The sequence below is a fragment of the Scyliorhinus canicula genome, chromosome 3, assembly GCF_902713615.1.
Source record: "Scyliorhinus canicula chromosome 3, sScyCan1.1, whole genome shotgun sequence".
In the NCBI taxonomy this organism is placed as follows: Eukaryota; Metazoa; Chordata; class Chondrichthyes; order Carcharhiniformes; family Scyliorhinidae; genus Scyliorhinus; species Scyliorhinus canicula.
The window spans coordinates 180,955-198,663 of NC_052148.1; the positions used below are offsets into that span (position 1 = coordinate 180,955).

Below are 17,709 nucleotides of genomic sequence, written 5' to 3' on the forward strand. Positions count from 1 at the left end.
AAAACACACCCCCCCAAACCCCCAAAACACACCCCCCAAACCCCCAAAACACACCGTCCCCAAACCCCCAAAACACACCGTCCCCAAACCCCCAAAACACACCGTCCCAAACCCCCAAAACACACCGTCCCCAAACCCCCAAAACACACCGTCCCCAAACCCCCAAAACACACCGTCCCAAACCCCCAAAACACACCGTCCCAAACCCCCAAAACACACCGTCCCCAAACCCCCAAAACACACCCCCCCAAACCCCCCCAAACACCACCCGTCCCAAACCCCCAAAACACACCGTCCCCAAACCCCCAAAAACACACCGTCCCAAACCCCAAAACACACCGTCCCAAACCCCCAAAACACACCGTCCCCAAACCCCCAAAACACACCGTCCCCAAACCCCCAAAACACACCCCCCCAAACCCCCAAAACACACCCCCCCAAACCCCCAAACACACCCTCCCCAAACCCCCCAAAACACACCGTCCCCAAACCCCCAAAACACACCCCCAAACCCCCAAAACACACCGTTCCCAAACCCCCAAACACCCCGTCCCAAACCCCCAAAACACACCGTCCCCAAACCCCCAAAACACACCGTCCCCCAAACCCCCAAAACACACCCCCCCAAACCCCCAAACACACCCCCCCAAACCCCCAAACACACCGTCCCCAAACCCCCAAAACACACCGTCCCCAAACCCCCAAAACACACCCCCCCCAAACCCCCAAAACACACCGTCCCCAAACCCCCAAAACACACCCCCCCCAAACCCCCAAAACACACCGTCCCAAACCCCCAAACACACCGTCCCAAACCCCCAAACACACCGTCCCCAAACCCCCAAAACACACCGTCCCCCAAACCCCCAAAACACACCCCCCAAACCCCCAAACCCCCAAAACACACCGTCCCAGAACCCCCAAAATACACCGTCCCCCAAACCCCCAAACCCACCCCCCCAAACCCCCAAAACCCACCCCCCCAAACCCCCAAAACACACCGTCCCCAAACCCCCAAAACACACCGTCCCAAACCCCCAAAACACACCGTCCCAAACCCCCAAACCACACCCCCCAAACCCCCAAACACACCCCCCCAAACCCCAAAACACACCGTCCCCAAACCCCCAAAACACACCGTCCCCAAACCCCCAAAACACACCGTCCCCAAACCCCCAAAACACACCGTCCCCAAACCCCCAAAACACACCCCCCCAAACCCCCAAAACACACCGTCCCAGAACCCCCAAAATACACCGTCCCCAAACCCCCAAAACACACCGTCCCCAAACCCCCAAAACACACCGTCCCCAAACCCCCAAAACACACCGTCCCCAAACCCCAAACCCCCAAAACACACCGCCCCAAACCCCCAAAACACACCCCCCCAAGCCCCCCAAAACACACCCCCCCAAACCCCCAAAACACACCGTCCCAAACCCCCAAAACACACCGCCCCAAACCCCCAAAACACACCCCCCCAAACCCCCAAAACACACCCCCCAAACCCCCAAAACGCACCGCCCCCAAACCCCCAAAACGCACCGTCCCCAAACCCCCAAACGCACCGTCCCCAAACCCCCAAAACACACCGTCCCCAAACCCCCAAAACACACCGTCCCCAAACCCCCAAAACACACCGTCCCAAACCCCCAAAACACACCGTCCCAAACCCCCAAAACACACCGTCCCCAAACCCCCAAAACACACCCCCCCAAACCCCCAAAACACACCGTCCCAAACCCCCAAAACACACCGTCCCCAAACCCCCAAAACACACCGTCCCAAACCCCCAAAACACACCGTCCCAAACCCCCAAAACACACCGTCCCCAAACCCCCAAAACACACCGTCCCCAAACCCCCAAAACACACCCACAAACCCCCAAAACACACCGTCCCTAACCCCCAAAACACACCCCCCAAACCCCCAAACCACACCGTCCCCAAACCCCCAAAACACACCGTCCCCAAACCCCCAAAACACACCCCCCCAAACCCCCAAAACACACCGTCCCCAAACCCCCAAAACACACCGTCCCCAAACCCCCAAAACACACCGTCCCCAAACCCCCAAAACACACCCCCCCAAACCCCAAAACACACCGTCCCCAAAACCCCAAAACACACCGTCCCCAAACCCCCAAAACACACCATCCCCAAACCCCCAAAACACACCGTCCCCAATCCCCCAAAACACACCGTCCCCAAACCCCCAAAACACACCGTCCCCAAACCCCCAAAACACACCGTCCCCAAACCCCCAAAACACCCCCCCCAAACCCCCAACACACCGTCCCCAAAACACACCGTCCCCAAACCCCCAAAACACACCGTCCCAACCCCCAACACACACCGTCCCAAACCCCCAAAACACACCCCCCCCAAACCCCCAAAACACACCCCCCCCAAACCCCCAAACACACCGTCCCCAAAACACACCGTCCCCAAACCCCCAAAACACACCGTCCCAACCCCCAAAACACACCGTCCAAACCCCCAAACACACCGTCCCAAACCCCCAAAACACACCGTCCCAAACCCCCCAAAACACACCGTCCCCAAACCCCCAAAACACACCCCCCCCAAACCCCCAAACACACCGTCCCAAACCCCCAAAACACACCGTCCCAGAACCCCCAAAATACACCGTCCCCAAACCCCCAAAACCCACCCCCCCAAACCCCCAAAACCCACCCCCCCAAACCCCCAAAACACACCGTCCCCAAACCCCCAAAACACACCGTCCCAAACCCCCAAAACACACCGTCCCCAAACCCCCAAAACACACCCCCCCAAACCCCAAAACACACCGTCCCCAAACCCCCAAAACACACCCCCCCAAACCCCCAAAACACACCCCCCCAAACCCCCAAAACACACCGTCCCCAAACCCCCAAAACACACCCCCAAACCCCCAAAACACACCGTCCCAAACCCCCAAAACACACCCCCCAAACCCCCAAAACACACCCCCCCCAAACCCCCAAAACACACCGTCCCCAAACCCCCAAAACACACCGTCCCAAACCCCCAAAACACACCGTCCCAAACCCCCAAAACACACCGTCCCAAACCCCCAAAACACACCGTCCCCAAACCCCCAAAACACACCGTCCCCAAACCCCAAAACACACCCCCCCAAACCCCCAAAACACACCGTCCCAAACCCCCAAAACACACCGTCCCAAACCCCCAAAACACACCGTCCCCAAACCCCCAAAACACACCGTCCCCAAACCCCCAAAACACACCCCCCCCAACCCCCAAAACACACCGTCCCAAACCCCCAAAACACACACCCCAAACCCCCAAAACACACCGTCCCCAAACCCCCAAAACACACCGCCCCAAAACACACCGTCCCCAAACCCCCAAAACACACCCCCCCCAAACCCCCAAAACACACCGTCCCCAAACCCCCAAAACACACCGTCCCAAACCCCCAAAACACACCGTCCCCAAACCCCCAAAACACACCGTCCCCAAACCCCCAAAACACACCGCCCCAAAACACACCGTCCCCAAACCCCCAAAACACACCCCCCCCCAAACCCCCAAAACACACCGTCCCAAACCCCCAAAACACACCGTCCCCAAACCCCCAAAACACACCGTCCCCCAAACCCCCAAAACACACCGTCCCCAAACCCCCAAAACACACCGCCCCAAAACACACCGTCCCCAAACCCCCAAAACACACCCCCCCCCAAACCCCCAAAACACACCGTCCCAAACCCCCAAAACACACCGTCCCCAAACCCCCAAAACACACCGTCCCAAACCCCCAAAACACACCGTCCCCAAACCCCCAAAACACACCGTCCCAAACCCCCAAAACACACCGTCCCAGGTAGTTTTAAGGGAGTCCTATTCTTATTGGTCGGGATTATAAATAAGGTGCAGCTTTAAACTCGGTCATGAGGTTCCTACTGGACAAAGGTGTTATGTGTGGGGGGCTTGGGTTTTCATTCCAATTGTGCTTACAGAAGTTGTTATGTGAAAGGTAAATGAATGCTAGCAGAAGCATGGCGTCGTTGTTTAATAACTGGGACACCTTTGGGGAGGCAAAGGTTTGAGAGTTTACTTTTTTACCTGGATATTAAGATAAGGTAGTGAGAGGGAAGGCAGCTCTCACAGCTCTGCTAGAAACAGTTGGGGTAGTAGGCTGGAGAGGGCACAATGCTCTCAGCTTTGCTAGAAGAAAAGCCATGCCATGGAGTAATGGTTAATGTCACAACACCATGGGCTAGCGTGTATCAATTTCAGGCCCACTTGACCCAGAGTCACAGCACAGGTGAAATTAGATTTAATTAAAATCCCCGAGGTGCTTGGCTGAGCCAATAAACTACAGTCACCAGGTTTGTAACCTTAATACAAGTAACCCTTTTATTATGCACAGCATTATAATTAACCCGACAGAAAAATGTAACCGACTGCCTAGTAAGTCAGTAATGGACAAGAGGAAAACAACTAAAGTACCTGCAGAATTGGAAATTACAAATTGTCAATCAGAATTGCTGGCATTGCAAAGTAATCTTTGAGTAAATGACCAGATAGATTTTTAAATGCTTGTCGCTGATACTGCACAAGATATAGTAAAATATAGAAAGTAGGAGGAGGCCATTCGGCCCTTGGAGCACGCTCTGGAATTCACTATGACCATAGCTGATCATCCAACTCAACAGCCTAATCCCGCTTCCCCCCCCATATCCTCTGATCCCCTTCACCCCAAGTGCTATATCTAACTGCTGCTTGAAAACAGACAATGTTTTAGCTTCAACTACTTCCTGTGGTAACGAATTCCACAGGCCGACCACTCTCTGGGTGAACAAAGTTCTCCTCATCTCTGTCCGAAATGGTCTCCCCCCGTATCCTCAGACAGTGCCCCCTAGTCTGGACACCCCCACCATCGGGAACATCCTTCCTACATCTACCCTGTCCAGTCCTGTTAGAATTTTCTAGGTTTCGATGAGATCCCCCCTCATTCTTCTGAACTCCAGCGAATACAATCCTAACCGATTCAATCTCTCCTTGCACACCAGTACTGCAATCCCAGGACAAAGAATAAAGAAAAGCACAGCACAGGAACAGGCCCTTCGGCCCTCCAAGCCTGTGCCGACCATGCTGCCCGTCTGAACTAAAATCTTCTACACTTCCTGGGTCCGTATCCCTCTATTCCCATCCTATTCATGTATCTGTCAAGATGCCCCTTAAACGTCACTATTGTCCCTGCTTCCACCACCTCCTCCGGCAGCGAGTTCCAGGCACCCACTACCCTCTGTGTAAAAAAACTTGCCTCGTACAGCTCCTCTAAACCTTGGCCCTCACACGTCAAACCTATGCCCCCTAGTAATTGACCCCTCTACCCTGGGGAAAAGCCTCTGACTATCCACTCTGTCCATGCCCCTCATAATTTTGTAGACCTCTATCAGGTCGCCGCTTAACCTCTGCCATTCCAGTGAGAACAAACCGAGTTTATTCAACCTGTCCTCATAGCTAATGCCCTCCATACCAGGCAACATCCTGGTAAATCTCTTCTGCATCCTCTCTAAAGCCTCCACATCCTTCTGGTAGTGTGGCGACCAGAATTGAACACTATACTCCAAGTGTGGCCTAACTAAGGTTCTTTACAGCTGCAGCATGACTTGCCAATTTTTATACTCAATGCCCGGCCAATGAAGGCAAGCATGCCGTATGCCTTCTTAACTACCTTCTCCACCTGTGTTGCCCCTTTCAGTGACCCTTGAACCTGTACACCTAGATCTCTCTGACTTGCAATACTCTGGTAAACCTTCATAGCACTCTCTCTCTCTCTCGCAAGAGCCATCCCTCCTCATATAAGGAAACAAAAGCTGCAGACAATATTCCAAGTGTAGCCTCACCAAGACCCTGTATAATTGCAGCGAGACACATCTGCTCCGGTACTTGACTCCTCTCGCAATGAAGGCCAACATACCATTAGCCTTCTTTACCGCCTGCTCTACCTGCATGCTTACCTTCAGCGACTGGTGTACAAGGACACCCAGGTCCCGCTGCACACTCCCCTCAGGGTCTGTGCTATTCAGATAATAGTCTGCCTTCTCATTTTTGCAACCAAAATTAGGTAACCTCGCATTTTCCAAATTATACTGCATCTGCCATTCACTTGCCAAATCACTAAACCTGCCCATATCACACTGAAGGATCCCTGTATCCTCCTCACAGCTCACCCTCCCACCCAACTTGGTGTCGTCTGCAAACCTGGAGATCTGATATTTTGTTCCCTCATCCAAATCATTAATATATATTGTGAATAGCTGGGGTCCCAGCACCGATCCCTGTGGGACCCCACTAGTCACTGCCTGCCAATTTGAAAAGGACCTGTTAATTCCTACTCTTTGTTTCCTGTCTGCCAACCAGTTTTCTATCCATCGCAATATACTGCCCCCAATCCCATGCACTATAGTTGGAAGAAAAGCAAGTGAATAGTTTACCAAAGACCATTAAAACTCCACTGAGATAGTCCAGAACTTGTGCAAACAAGTTGAAGGGTCAGAACGAACAATGAAACTGCAGAGAGAGGAAGTGATTGACATGATTCAAACTAAATTGAAAAGAAAGCATTTGAAACAACAAGGTCACAGAAATTCAAAGAACAAATTAAGAAAGAGGATGAAACTATTTTGAATGAACAAAACAAGCATCTTCAACATTCTTGAAATAGCTAAAAGAGATTTTGATAAGACAAGAAATGAGATGTTAGAGCACGACTATTTTGCCTGTTAAATCGAAATGCAGATTTAGCGTGCGAATTTGGAAAGTGGGATTGAGAGCAGAACAATGCCTGCAAGTGACGAATAGGACACCTGCTCTGAAGACTTAACTGAAACATTTATTTTAGACTTGGAAATGAGAAATCAGATGAAAAAGAAACAGAAGGCTGAAGTATGATGTGACCCAGTGTTTGATAACGCTGGGGGTTTGATGTCCTCGGGGTGCTTTTGCTAACGCTGTTGGGGAGGGTTTAAACTAATGTGGCAGGGGGATGGGAACCAAATGAGGAGGTTAGTGGACAGTAAGGAGGTAGTAACTAAAGCCTGTAAGGAACTAGATCATGAAGTCAGCGTGACTAAGGGGAAGAGTAGGTAGGGAGCAGATGATGAACGCAAAGGGACTGGTGGTCTGAGGTGCATTTGTTTTAATGCGAGAAGTGTAGTAGATAAGGCAGATGAACTTAGGGCTTGGATCAGTACCTGGGAATATGATGTTATTGCTATTACTGAGACTTGGTTGAGGGAAGGGCAGGACTGGCAACTAAATATCCCAGGATATCGATGCTTCAGGTGGGATAGGGAGGGAGGTAAAAGGGGTGGAGGAGTTGCATTACTGGTCAGAGAGGATATCACAGCTGTGCTGAAGGAGGGCACTATGGAGGACTCGAGCAGTGAGGCGATATGGGCAGAGCTCAGAAATAGGAAGGGTGCGGTAACAATGTTGGGGCTGTACGACAGACCTCCCAACAGCGAGTGTGAGATAGAGGTACAAATATATAAACAGACTATGGAAAGATGCAGCAGCAACAGGGTGGTGGTGATGGGAGATTTTAACTTCCCCAACATTGACAGGTCAGAGGTCTAGATGGAGCAGAATTTGTAAGGAGCAGCCAGGAGGGTTTTCTAGAGCAGTATGTAAATAGTCCAACTCGGGAAGAGGCCATACTGGACCTGGTATTGGGGAATGATCCCGGCCAGGTGGTTGAAGTTTCAGTTGGGGATTACTTTGGGAATAGTGATCACAATTCCGTAAGTTTTAGAATACTCATGGACAAAGACGAGAGTGGTCCTAAAGGAAGAGTGCTAAATTGGGGAAAGGCCAACTGTAATAAAATTCGGCAGGAGCTGCGGAATGTGGATTGGGAGCAGCTGTTTAAGGGTAAATCCACATTTGATATGCGGGAGGCTTTTAAAGAAAGGTTGATTAGAGTGCAGGACAGACATGTTCCTGTGAAAATGAGGGATAGAAATGGGAAGATTAGGGAACCATGGATGCCAGGTGTAATTGTGAGATTAGCTAAGAGGAAAAAGGAAGCATACATAAGGTCTGGGCGACTGAAGACAGACGAAGCTTTGGAAGAATATCGGGAAAGTGGGACCAATCTGAAACGAGGAGTCAAGAGGGCTAAAAGGGATCATGAAATATCTTTAGCAAACAGGGTTACGGAAAATCCCAAAGCCTTTTATTCATATGTAAGGAGCAAGAGGGTAACTAGAGAAAGGGTGGGTTCACTCAAGGACAAAGTTATGTGTGGAGTCAGAGAAAATGGGTGAGATTCTTAACGAGTACTTTGCATCGGTATTCACCGAGGAGAGGGACATGACGGATGTTGAGGTTAGGGATAGATGTTTGACTACTCTAGGTCAAGTCGGCATAAGGAGGGAGGATATGTTGGGTATTCTAAAAGGCATTAAGGTGGACAAGTCCCCAGGTTCGGATGGGATCTATCCCATTTTGCTGAGGGAAGGGACAGAGGAAATAGCTGGGGCCTTAACAGATATCTTTGAAGCATCCTTGAACACGGGTGAGGTACCAAAGGACTGGAGAATTGCTAATGTTGTCCCCTTGTTTAAGAAGGGTAGCAGGGATAATCCAGGGAATTATAGACCGGTGATCCTGACGTCAGTGGTAGGGAAGCTGTTGGAGAAGGTACTGAGGGATAGGATCTATTCCCATTTGGAAGAAAATGGGCTTATCAGTGATAGGCAACATGGTTTTGTGCAGGGAAGGTCATGTCTTACCAACTTAATAGAATTCTTTGAGGAAGTGACAAAGTTGATTGATGAGGGAAGGGCTGTAGATGTCATATACATGGACTTCAGTAAGGCATTTGATAAGGTTCCCCATGGTAGGCTGATGGAGAAAGTGAAGCCGTATGGGGTTCAGGGTGTACTAGCTAGATGGATAAAGAACTGGCTGGGCAACAGGAGACAGAGAGTAGTGGTGGAAGGGAGTTTCTCAAAATGGAGAAAGGTGACCAGTGGTGTTCCACAGGGATCCGTGCTCGGACCACTGTTGTTTGTGATCTACATAAATGATCTGGACGAAGGTATAGGTGGTCTGATTAGCAAGTTTGCAGATGATACTAAGATTGGTGGAGTAGCAGATAGCGAGGAGGACTGTCAGAGAATACAACAAAATATAGATAGATTGGAGAGTTGGGCAGAGAAATAGCAGATGGAGTTCAATCCAAGCAAATGCAAGGTGATGCATTTTGGAAAATCCAATTCAAGAGCGAACTATACAGTAAATGAAAAAGCCCTGGGGAAAATTGATGTACAGAGAGATCTGGGTGTTCAGGTCCATTGTACCCTGAAGGTGGCAACGCAGGTTGATAGAGTGGTCAAGAAGGCATACAGCATGCTTGCCTTCATCGGACCGGGTATTGAGTACAAGAGTCAGCAGGTCATGTTACAGTTGTATAGGACTTTGGTTAGCCACATTTGGAATAGTGCGTGCAGTTCTGGTCGCCACATTACCAAAAGGATGTGGATGCTTTGGAGAAGGTGCAGAGGAGGTTCACCAGGATGTTGCCTGGTATGGAGGGTGTTAGCTATGAAGAAAGGTTGAGTAGATTAGGATTATTTTCATTAGAAAGACGGAGGTTGGGGGGGACCTCATTGAGGTCTACAAAATCATGAGAGGTATAGACAGGGTGGATAGCAACAAGCTTTTTCCCAGAGCCGGGGATTGAATTACTAGGGGTCACGATTTCAAGGTGAGAGGGGGAAAGTTTAAGGGAGATGTGCGTGGAAAGTTCTTTACGCAGAGGGTGGTGGGTGCCTGGAACGCTTTGCCAGCGGAGGTGGTAGAGGCGGGCACGATAGCATCATTTAAGAGGCATCTAGACAGATACATGAATGGGCGGGGAACAGAGGGAAGTAGACCTTGGAAAATAGGCGACAGTTTTAGATAGCGGATCTGGATCGGTGCAGGCTGGGAGGGCCGAAGGGCCTGTTCCTGTGCTGTAATTATTCTTTGTTCTGGGAAGTTATTCTTGGGGTTTGGCTAAATCATTTTAATTATATAATGTGACATCTGCAGTTGAGAACAATGAAAAGTTTACTTGTATGATGCAATATGTTATGTGGTGAGATATTTGTGATGTGGATGTAATATCAGTGTGAAGAAATCTGCATGGTTCAGAAGATTGATTTCCTTGAAATAGGAGGTGTTTGGAAAACAACAGTAGTTTAAAGGGATTTACATTTGTATTGGTAAATATTAAAAATAAGGTATAAAAAATAAGTGGGTTTAACTGAAGTTAGATTCCTGCTCGACAAAGCTGTTTTTATATGCATGGGTGGGGGAGTTATGGCATAAAAAATAAATAAAAATTGCAGAAAGCTTGAGGTTGTTACTAAGCAATTTAGGGCACCTTTCAGATCGGTAGGTTTCTGAGTTTACTGTTTTGCTGAATGTTGCATTTGGGTATAAGGTAGTGAGCGAAGGCAGCTCTCGCAGCTCTGCTTGAAGCAGTTGGTTTAGATGGCCAGAGAGGGAACATCTCTCTCAGCTTTGCTAGAAGAAAAGCCACACTGTTGAGTAATGGTTTAGAGAATTAAAATCCAAGTAGTTAGGGAAACTAGAGAAATGAAAAGAAGTTTCCAAGAAACCGGACGTTAATGGTGTGAAGACCGAGAACTGCTCAGTAAAGACAGGCAGAGCTGAGAAGGCTGAGACATCGGAAAGATATCTGAGGTGATTTTTAGGTTCCTGAGAGTATATGACAGCCTGTGAAATGGGTGATGAAATAACAATGGAAATTGGTGGCTGGATCTTGGAGTTTGTGTAAATGCCTTTAAGACAAAAGAAATCTGAAGAGGGAGGTGTATAATCTGAAAGCAAAATACTGATAGGAACAGTTGAAAGAAAGCATTATTTAAAAGAAAATTTGAAAGTGTGACTTTTGAAAGCGGAATTTGAAATGATTCCTGTGGAAGCTAGAGGCCAGTGAGACTGGGTGGCTCACGGGATAAGAATCAGGAGAGTTTTGAACAGAAAAGAAAACCACAGACATTCACTTGGGTTCAGAGAGGAGTGCTTCTGACCACAGTCACCCTGTGTGTTTACAAGGGACTGTGTGCCCGAGATATATTTTGTATCCTGTGTTAATCTTGAAATTGGTGTATATTTGGGAAGGTAAGAGGGGAGTAAAGTGTCATATCATAATCAAACTTTACATATTTAATTTTCAAAAAATACTTTGGGGCAGCACGGTAGCATGGTGGTTAGCATAAATGTTTCAGAGCTCCAGGGTCCCGGGTACGATTCCCGGCTGGGTCACTGTCTGTGCGGAGTCTGCACGTCCTCCCCGTGTGTGCGTGGGTTTCCTCCGGGTGCTCCGGTTTCCTCCCACAGTCCAAAGATGTGCGGGTTAGGTGGATTGGGCATGCTAAATTGCCCGTAGTGTCCTAAATAAGTAAGGTTAAGGGGGGGTTGTTGGGTTACGGGTATAGGGTGGATACGTGGGTTTGAGTAGGGTGATCATTGCTCGGCACAACATCGAGGGCCGAAGGGCCTGTTCTGTGCTGTACTGTTCTATGTTCTATGTACTTGTTGAAACTAATTAACGTTCCTGTTCCTCCAAGGTTTCTTCAAAAACGTTAATCATATGGTCTTTTGAGATAGGGTCCCATTCTCGGATCTTCCCATCCAGTTATAACATCAACTGGGAGCCTCACACCCAAATCCCAAAAGACTTCTAAAAACATGGCACCCGTCCCAAAATTAATAATAATAATAATAATAATAATCACTTATTGTCACAAGTAGGCGTCAATGAAGTTACTGTGAAAACCCCTTCTACCTCCCTTCAACGCAGGGACTCTAAACCACATTACCTGGGACTGACGTACGAAGATGCCATGACTCTCATCGCAGGTGAAGTATCGCTTGCCTTGCACCGTACCATCATTTTTCCCCTTGGCGTCATCCAGAATCACTCCAACCCATTTACCAGAGGCAAACATTGTGGCACCCACATATGCAACAGTGCCACGGTACCCCTTCCCAATCACTTCAACACGCGAGCCAACCTTCAGGGGTCTCCCGGCACCTACGTCACCACTCATTCTGCTACTGTTCGTCTGAAAAGAAATCAAACCAGTCGTTATTGACAAAAGACAGATAGATCAACAGAAAAGAGAAATAGTTTTGGAGTGAGGGGTCAAACCACAGGCAGGACTGTGCTGCACATAACAGGCAGCCAGTACAGGCTAGAAATGTCAGACATTCATTCAGGACGGGTCTGTATAACACTGGGATACAGTACTGGTGGGGACGGGTCTGTCACTGTATAACACTGGGGTACAGTACTGGTGGGGATGGGCCTGTCACTGTATAACACTGGGATACAGTACTGGTGGGACGGGTCTGTCACTGTATAACTGGGGTACAGTACTGGTGGGGACAGGTCTGTCACTGTATAACACTGGGATACAGTACTGGTGGGGACGGGTCTGTCACTGTATAACACTGGGGTACAGGACTGGTGGGGACGGGTCTGTCACTGTATAACACTGGGGTACAGTACTGGTGGGAATGGGTCTGTCACTGTATAACACTGGGGTACAGTACTGGTGGGGACAGGTCTGTCCCTGTATAACACTGGGGTACAGTACTGGTGGGGACGGGTCTGTCACTGTATAACTGGGGTACAGTACTGGTGGGGACGGGTCTGTCACTGTATAACTGGGGTACAGTACTGGTGGGGACGGGTCTGTCACTGTATAACACTGGGGTACAGTACTGGTGGGGACTGGTCTGTATAACACTGGGGTACAGTACTGGTGGGGACTGGTCTGTCACTGTATAACTGGGGTACAGTACTGGTGGGGACGGGTCTGTCACTGTATAACTGGGGTACAGTACTGGTGATGACGGGTCTGTCACTGTATAACACTGGGGTACAGTACTGGTGGGGACGGGTCTGTCACTGTATAACACTGGGATACAGTACTGGTGGGGATGGGTCTGTCACTGTATAACACTGGGGTACAGTACTGGTGGGGAGGGTCTGTCACTGTATAACACTGGGATACAGTACTGGTGGGGACGGGTCTGTCGCTGTATAACACTGGGGTACAGTACTGGTGGGGATGGGTCTGTCACTGTATTACACTGGGGTACAGTACTGGAGGAGACGGGTCTGTCACTGTATAACACTGGGGTACAGTACTGGTGGGGATGGGTCTGTCACTGTATAACACTGGGATACAGTACTGGTGGGGATGGACCTGTCACTGTATAACACTGGGGTACAGTACTGGTGGGGACGGGTGTGTTACTGTATAACACTGGGGTACAGTACTGGTGGGGACGGGTCTGTTACTGTATAACACTGGGGTACAGTACTGGTGGGGACGGGTCTGTCACTGTATAACACTGGGGTACAGTATTGGTGGGGACGGGTCTGTCTCTGTATAACACTGGGGTACAGTACTGGTGGGGACGGGTCTGTCACTGTATAACACTGGGGTACAGTACTGGTGGGGATGGGTCTGTCACTGTATAACACTGGGGTACAGTACTGGTGGGGACGGGTCTGTCACTGTATAACACTGGGGTTCAGTACTGGTGGGGACGGGTCTGTCACTGTATAACCCTGGGATACAGTACTGGTGGGGACGGGTCTGTCACTGTATAACCAGGAAACCATAAGACATAGCAGCAGAATTAAGCTACTCGGCCCATCGACTCTGCTGCCCCATTCAATCACGGCTGATATTTTCTCTTCCCCATTCTTGTGCCTTCTCCCCATAACCCCTGGTCCCCCTTATTAATCAAGAGCCTATCTATCTCTCTTAAAGACACTCAGTGATTTGCCCCCACAGCCTCCTGCGGCGAAGAGTTCCACAGATTCACCACCCTCTGGCTGAAGAAATTCCTCCCCATCTCTGTTTTAAAGGATCGTCCCTTTAGTCTGAGGCTGTGCCCTCTGCTTCTAGTTTCTCCTACAAGTGGAAACATCCTCTCCACGTCCACTCTGTCCAGGCCTCGCAGTATCCTGTAAGTTTCAGTAAGATCCCCCCTCATCCTTCTAAACTCCAACAAGTAACACTGGGGTACAGTACCCTCCTCCCCCTTTCGCTCGCGCGCCCAGTCACTCTCGCTCGCGCCCACAGCCACTCTCGCTCGCGCCCACAGTCACTCTCGCGCGCCCAGTCACTCTCGCTCGCCCACAGTCACTCTCGCTCGCCCACAGTCACTCTCGCGCGCGCCCACAGTCACTCTCGCGCGCGCCCACAGTCACTCTCGCTCGCCCACAGTCACTCTCGCGCGCGCCCAGTCACACTCGTTCGCCCACAGTCACTCTCGCTCGCGCCCACAGTCACTCTCTCGCGCGCCCAGTCACTCTCGCGCGCGCCCAGTCACTCTCGCGCGCGCCCAGTCACTCTCGCGCGCGCCCACAGTCACTCTCTCGCGCGCGCCCACAGTCACTCTCGCGCGCGCCCACAGTCACTCTCGCGCGCGCCCACAGTCACTCTCGCTCGCGCCCACAGTCACTCTCGCGCCCACAGTCACTCTCGCTCGCGCCCACAGTCACTCTCGCGCGCGCCCACAGTCACTCTCGCGCGCGCCCACAGTCACTCTCGCGCGCGCCCACAGTCACTCTCGCGCGCGCCCACAGTCACTCTCGCGCTCGCCCACAGTCACTCTCGCGCGCGCCCACAGTCACTCTCGCGCGCGCCCACAGTCACTCTCGCTCGCGCCCACAGTCACTCTCGCTCGCGCCCACAGTCACTCTCGCTCGCGCCCACAGTCACTCTCGCTCGCGCCCACAGTCACTCTCGCGCCCAGTCACTCTCGCGCCCCACAGTCACTCTCGCGCGCGCCCACAGTCACTCTCGCGCGCGCCCACAGTCACTCTCGCGCGCGCCCACAGTCACTCTCGCGCGCGCCCACAGTCACTCTCGCGCGCGCCCACAGTCACTCTCGCGCGCGCCCACAGTCACTCTCGCTCGCGCCCACAGTCACTCTCGCTCGCGCCCACAGTCACTCTCGCTCGCGCCCACAGTCACTCTCGCTCGCGCCCACAGTCACTCGCGCCCACAGTCACTCTCGCGCAGTCACTCTCGCGCACAGTCACTCTCTCGCAGTCACTCTCTCGCACAGTCACTCTCTCGCACAGTCACTCTCTCGCACACACCCGCACACTCTCTCGCACACACCCGCACACTCTCTCGCACACACCCCCCACTCTCTCGCACACACCCCCCACTCTCTCGCACACACCCCACTCTCTCGCACACACCCCACTCTCTCGCACACACCCCACTCTCTCGCACACACCCCACTCTCTCGCACACACCCGCACACTCTCTCGCACACACCCGCACACTCTCTCGCACACACCCGCACACTCTCTCGCACACACCCGCACACTCTCTCGCACACACCCGCACACTCTCTCGCACACACCCGCACACACTCTCGCACACACCCGCACACACTCTCGCACACACCCGCACACACTCTCGCGCACACCCTCTCGCGCACACCCTCTCGCGCACACCCTCTCGCGCACACCCTCTCGCGCACACCCTCTCGCGCACACCCTCTCGCGCACACCCTCTCGCGCACACCCTCTCGCGCACACCCTCTCGCGCACACCCTCTCGCGCACACCCTCTCGCGCACACCCTCTCGCGCACACCCTCTCGCGCACACCCTCTCGCACACACCCTCTCGCACACACCCTCTCGCACACACCCTCTCGCACACACCCTCTCGCACACACCCTCTCGCACACACCCTCTCGCACACACCCTCTCGCACACACCCTCTCGCACACACCCTCTCGCACACACCCTCTCGCACACACCCTCTCGCACACACCCTCTCGCACACACCCTCTCGCACACACCCTCTCGCACACACCCTCTCGCACACACCCTCTCGCACACACCCTCTCGCACACACCCTCTCGCACACACCCTCTCGCACACACCCTCTCGCACACACCCTCTCGCACACACCCTCTCGCACACACCCTCTCGCACACACCCTCTCGCACACACCCTCTCGCACACACCCTCTCGCACACACCCTCTCGCACACACCCTCTCGCACACACCCTCTCGCACACACCCTCTCGCACACACCCTCTCGCACACACCCTCTCGCACACACCCTCTCGCACACACCCTCTCGCACACACCCTCTCGCACACACCCTCTCGCACACACCCTCTCGCACACACCCTCTCGCACACACCCTCTCGCACACACCCTCTCGCACACACCCTCTCGCACACACCCTCTCGCACACACCCTCTCGCACACACCTCTCGCACACCCCTCTCGCACACACCCTCTCGCACACACCCTCTCGCACACACCCTCTCGCACACACCCTCTCGCACACACCCTCTCGCACACACCCTCTCGCACACACCCTCTCGCACACACCCTCTCGCACACACCCTCTCGCACACACCCTCTCGCACACACCCTCTCGCACACACCCTCTCGCACACACCCTCTCGCACACACCCTCTCGCACACACCCTCTCGCACACACCCTCTCGCACACACCCTCTCGCACACACCCTCTCGCACACACCCTCTCGCACACACCCTCTCGCACACACCCACACACTCTCTCGCACACACTCTCTCGCACACACCCACACACTCTCTCGCACACACCCACACACACTCTCGCACACACCCACACACTCTCTCGCACACACTCTCTCGCGCACACACCCACACACTCTCTCTCGCACACACCCACACACTCTCTCGCACACACCCACACACTCTCTCGCACACACCCACACACTCTCTCGCACACACCCTCTCGCACACACCCACACACTCTCTCGCACACTCGCACACACCCACACACTCTCTCGCACACACCCTCTCGCACACACTCTCTCGCACACACCCTCTTGCACACTCACCCGGTTTTCTCTCCTTTTGCTGCGGGGACTGAGCCGTGGGTTTGGCCCCGAGGCCACAGTGGCGGCTCTCATCCCCAATCCCGGTTCCCAATCCCGGTCTCCAATCCCAGATTCTTCAATCCCGGTTCCCAATCCCGGTCTCCAATCCCAGATTCTCCAATCCCGCTTCCCTCAAATTCCTCAACCCCTGAATTCCCAATCCCGGTTTCCCCAATCCCGGATCAACAAATCCCTGAATTCACAATCCCAGATTCTCCAATCCCGCAATCTGCTACCTCAGTTTCCCCAATCCCTGAATTCCCAATCCCGGAGCACAGGCCCCCCCGGTGTCAGCAATCCCGGTGCCGGTGTCAGGCTGCGGCTCCCGGTATCCCGTCTGTTGTCAGCCTCCCGGTGTCCCCGCTCCCGGTGTCCCGGCCCCCCGCTCCCGGTGTCCCCGCCTCCCGGTGTCCCGGCCCCCCGCTCCCGGATCCTGTCAGCCTCCCGGTGCCGCTCCCGGTGTCCCCGCCTCCCGGTGTCCCGGCCCCCCGCTCCCGGTGTCCCCGCTCCCGGTGTCCCGGCCCCCCGCTCCCGGTGTCCCCGCTCCCGGTGTCCCGGCCTCCCGGTGTCCCCGCCTCCCGGTGTCCCGGCCCCCCGCTCCCGGATCCTGTCAGCCTCCCGGTGTCCCCGCCTCCCGGTGTCCCGGCCCCCCGCTCCCGGATCCTGTCAGCCTCCCGGTGCCGCTCCCGGTGTCCCGGCCCCCCGCTCCCGGTGTCCCCGCCTC

General features: G+C 53.1%; 1 protein-coding gene across 1 annotated transcript in view; it reads right to left on the reverse strand.

Annotated features, from left to right (window-relative positions):
* Positions 1–17,326, reverse strand: part of LOC119963589 (dynactin subunit 1-like) — a 160,521-nt gene extending 143,195 nt beyond the window's left edge. The window contains exons 1-2 of the mRNA XM_038792919.1: positions 16,947–17,326; positions 11,879–12,124 (exon numbers count right to left, since the gene is read on the reverse strand). Coding sequence (XP_038648847.1) covers positions 11,879–12,124; positions 16,947–17,018 — 318 coding nt within the window. The 5' untranslated portion in view covers positions 17,019–17,326. The remainder of the gene's footprint in view (positions 1–11,878; positions 12,125–16,946) is intronic.
* Between the last annotated feature and the right edge of the window lie 383 nt (positions 17,327–17,709).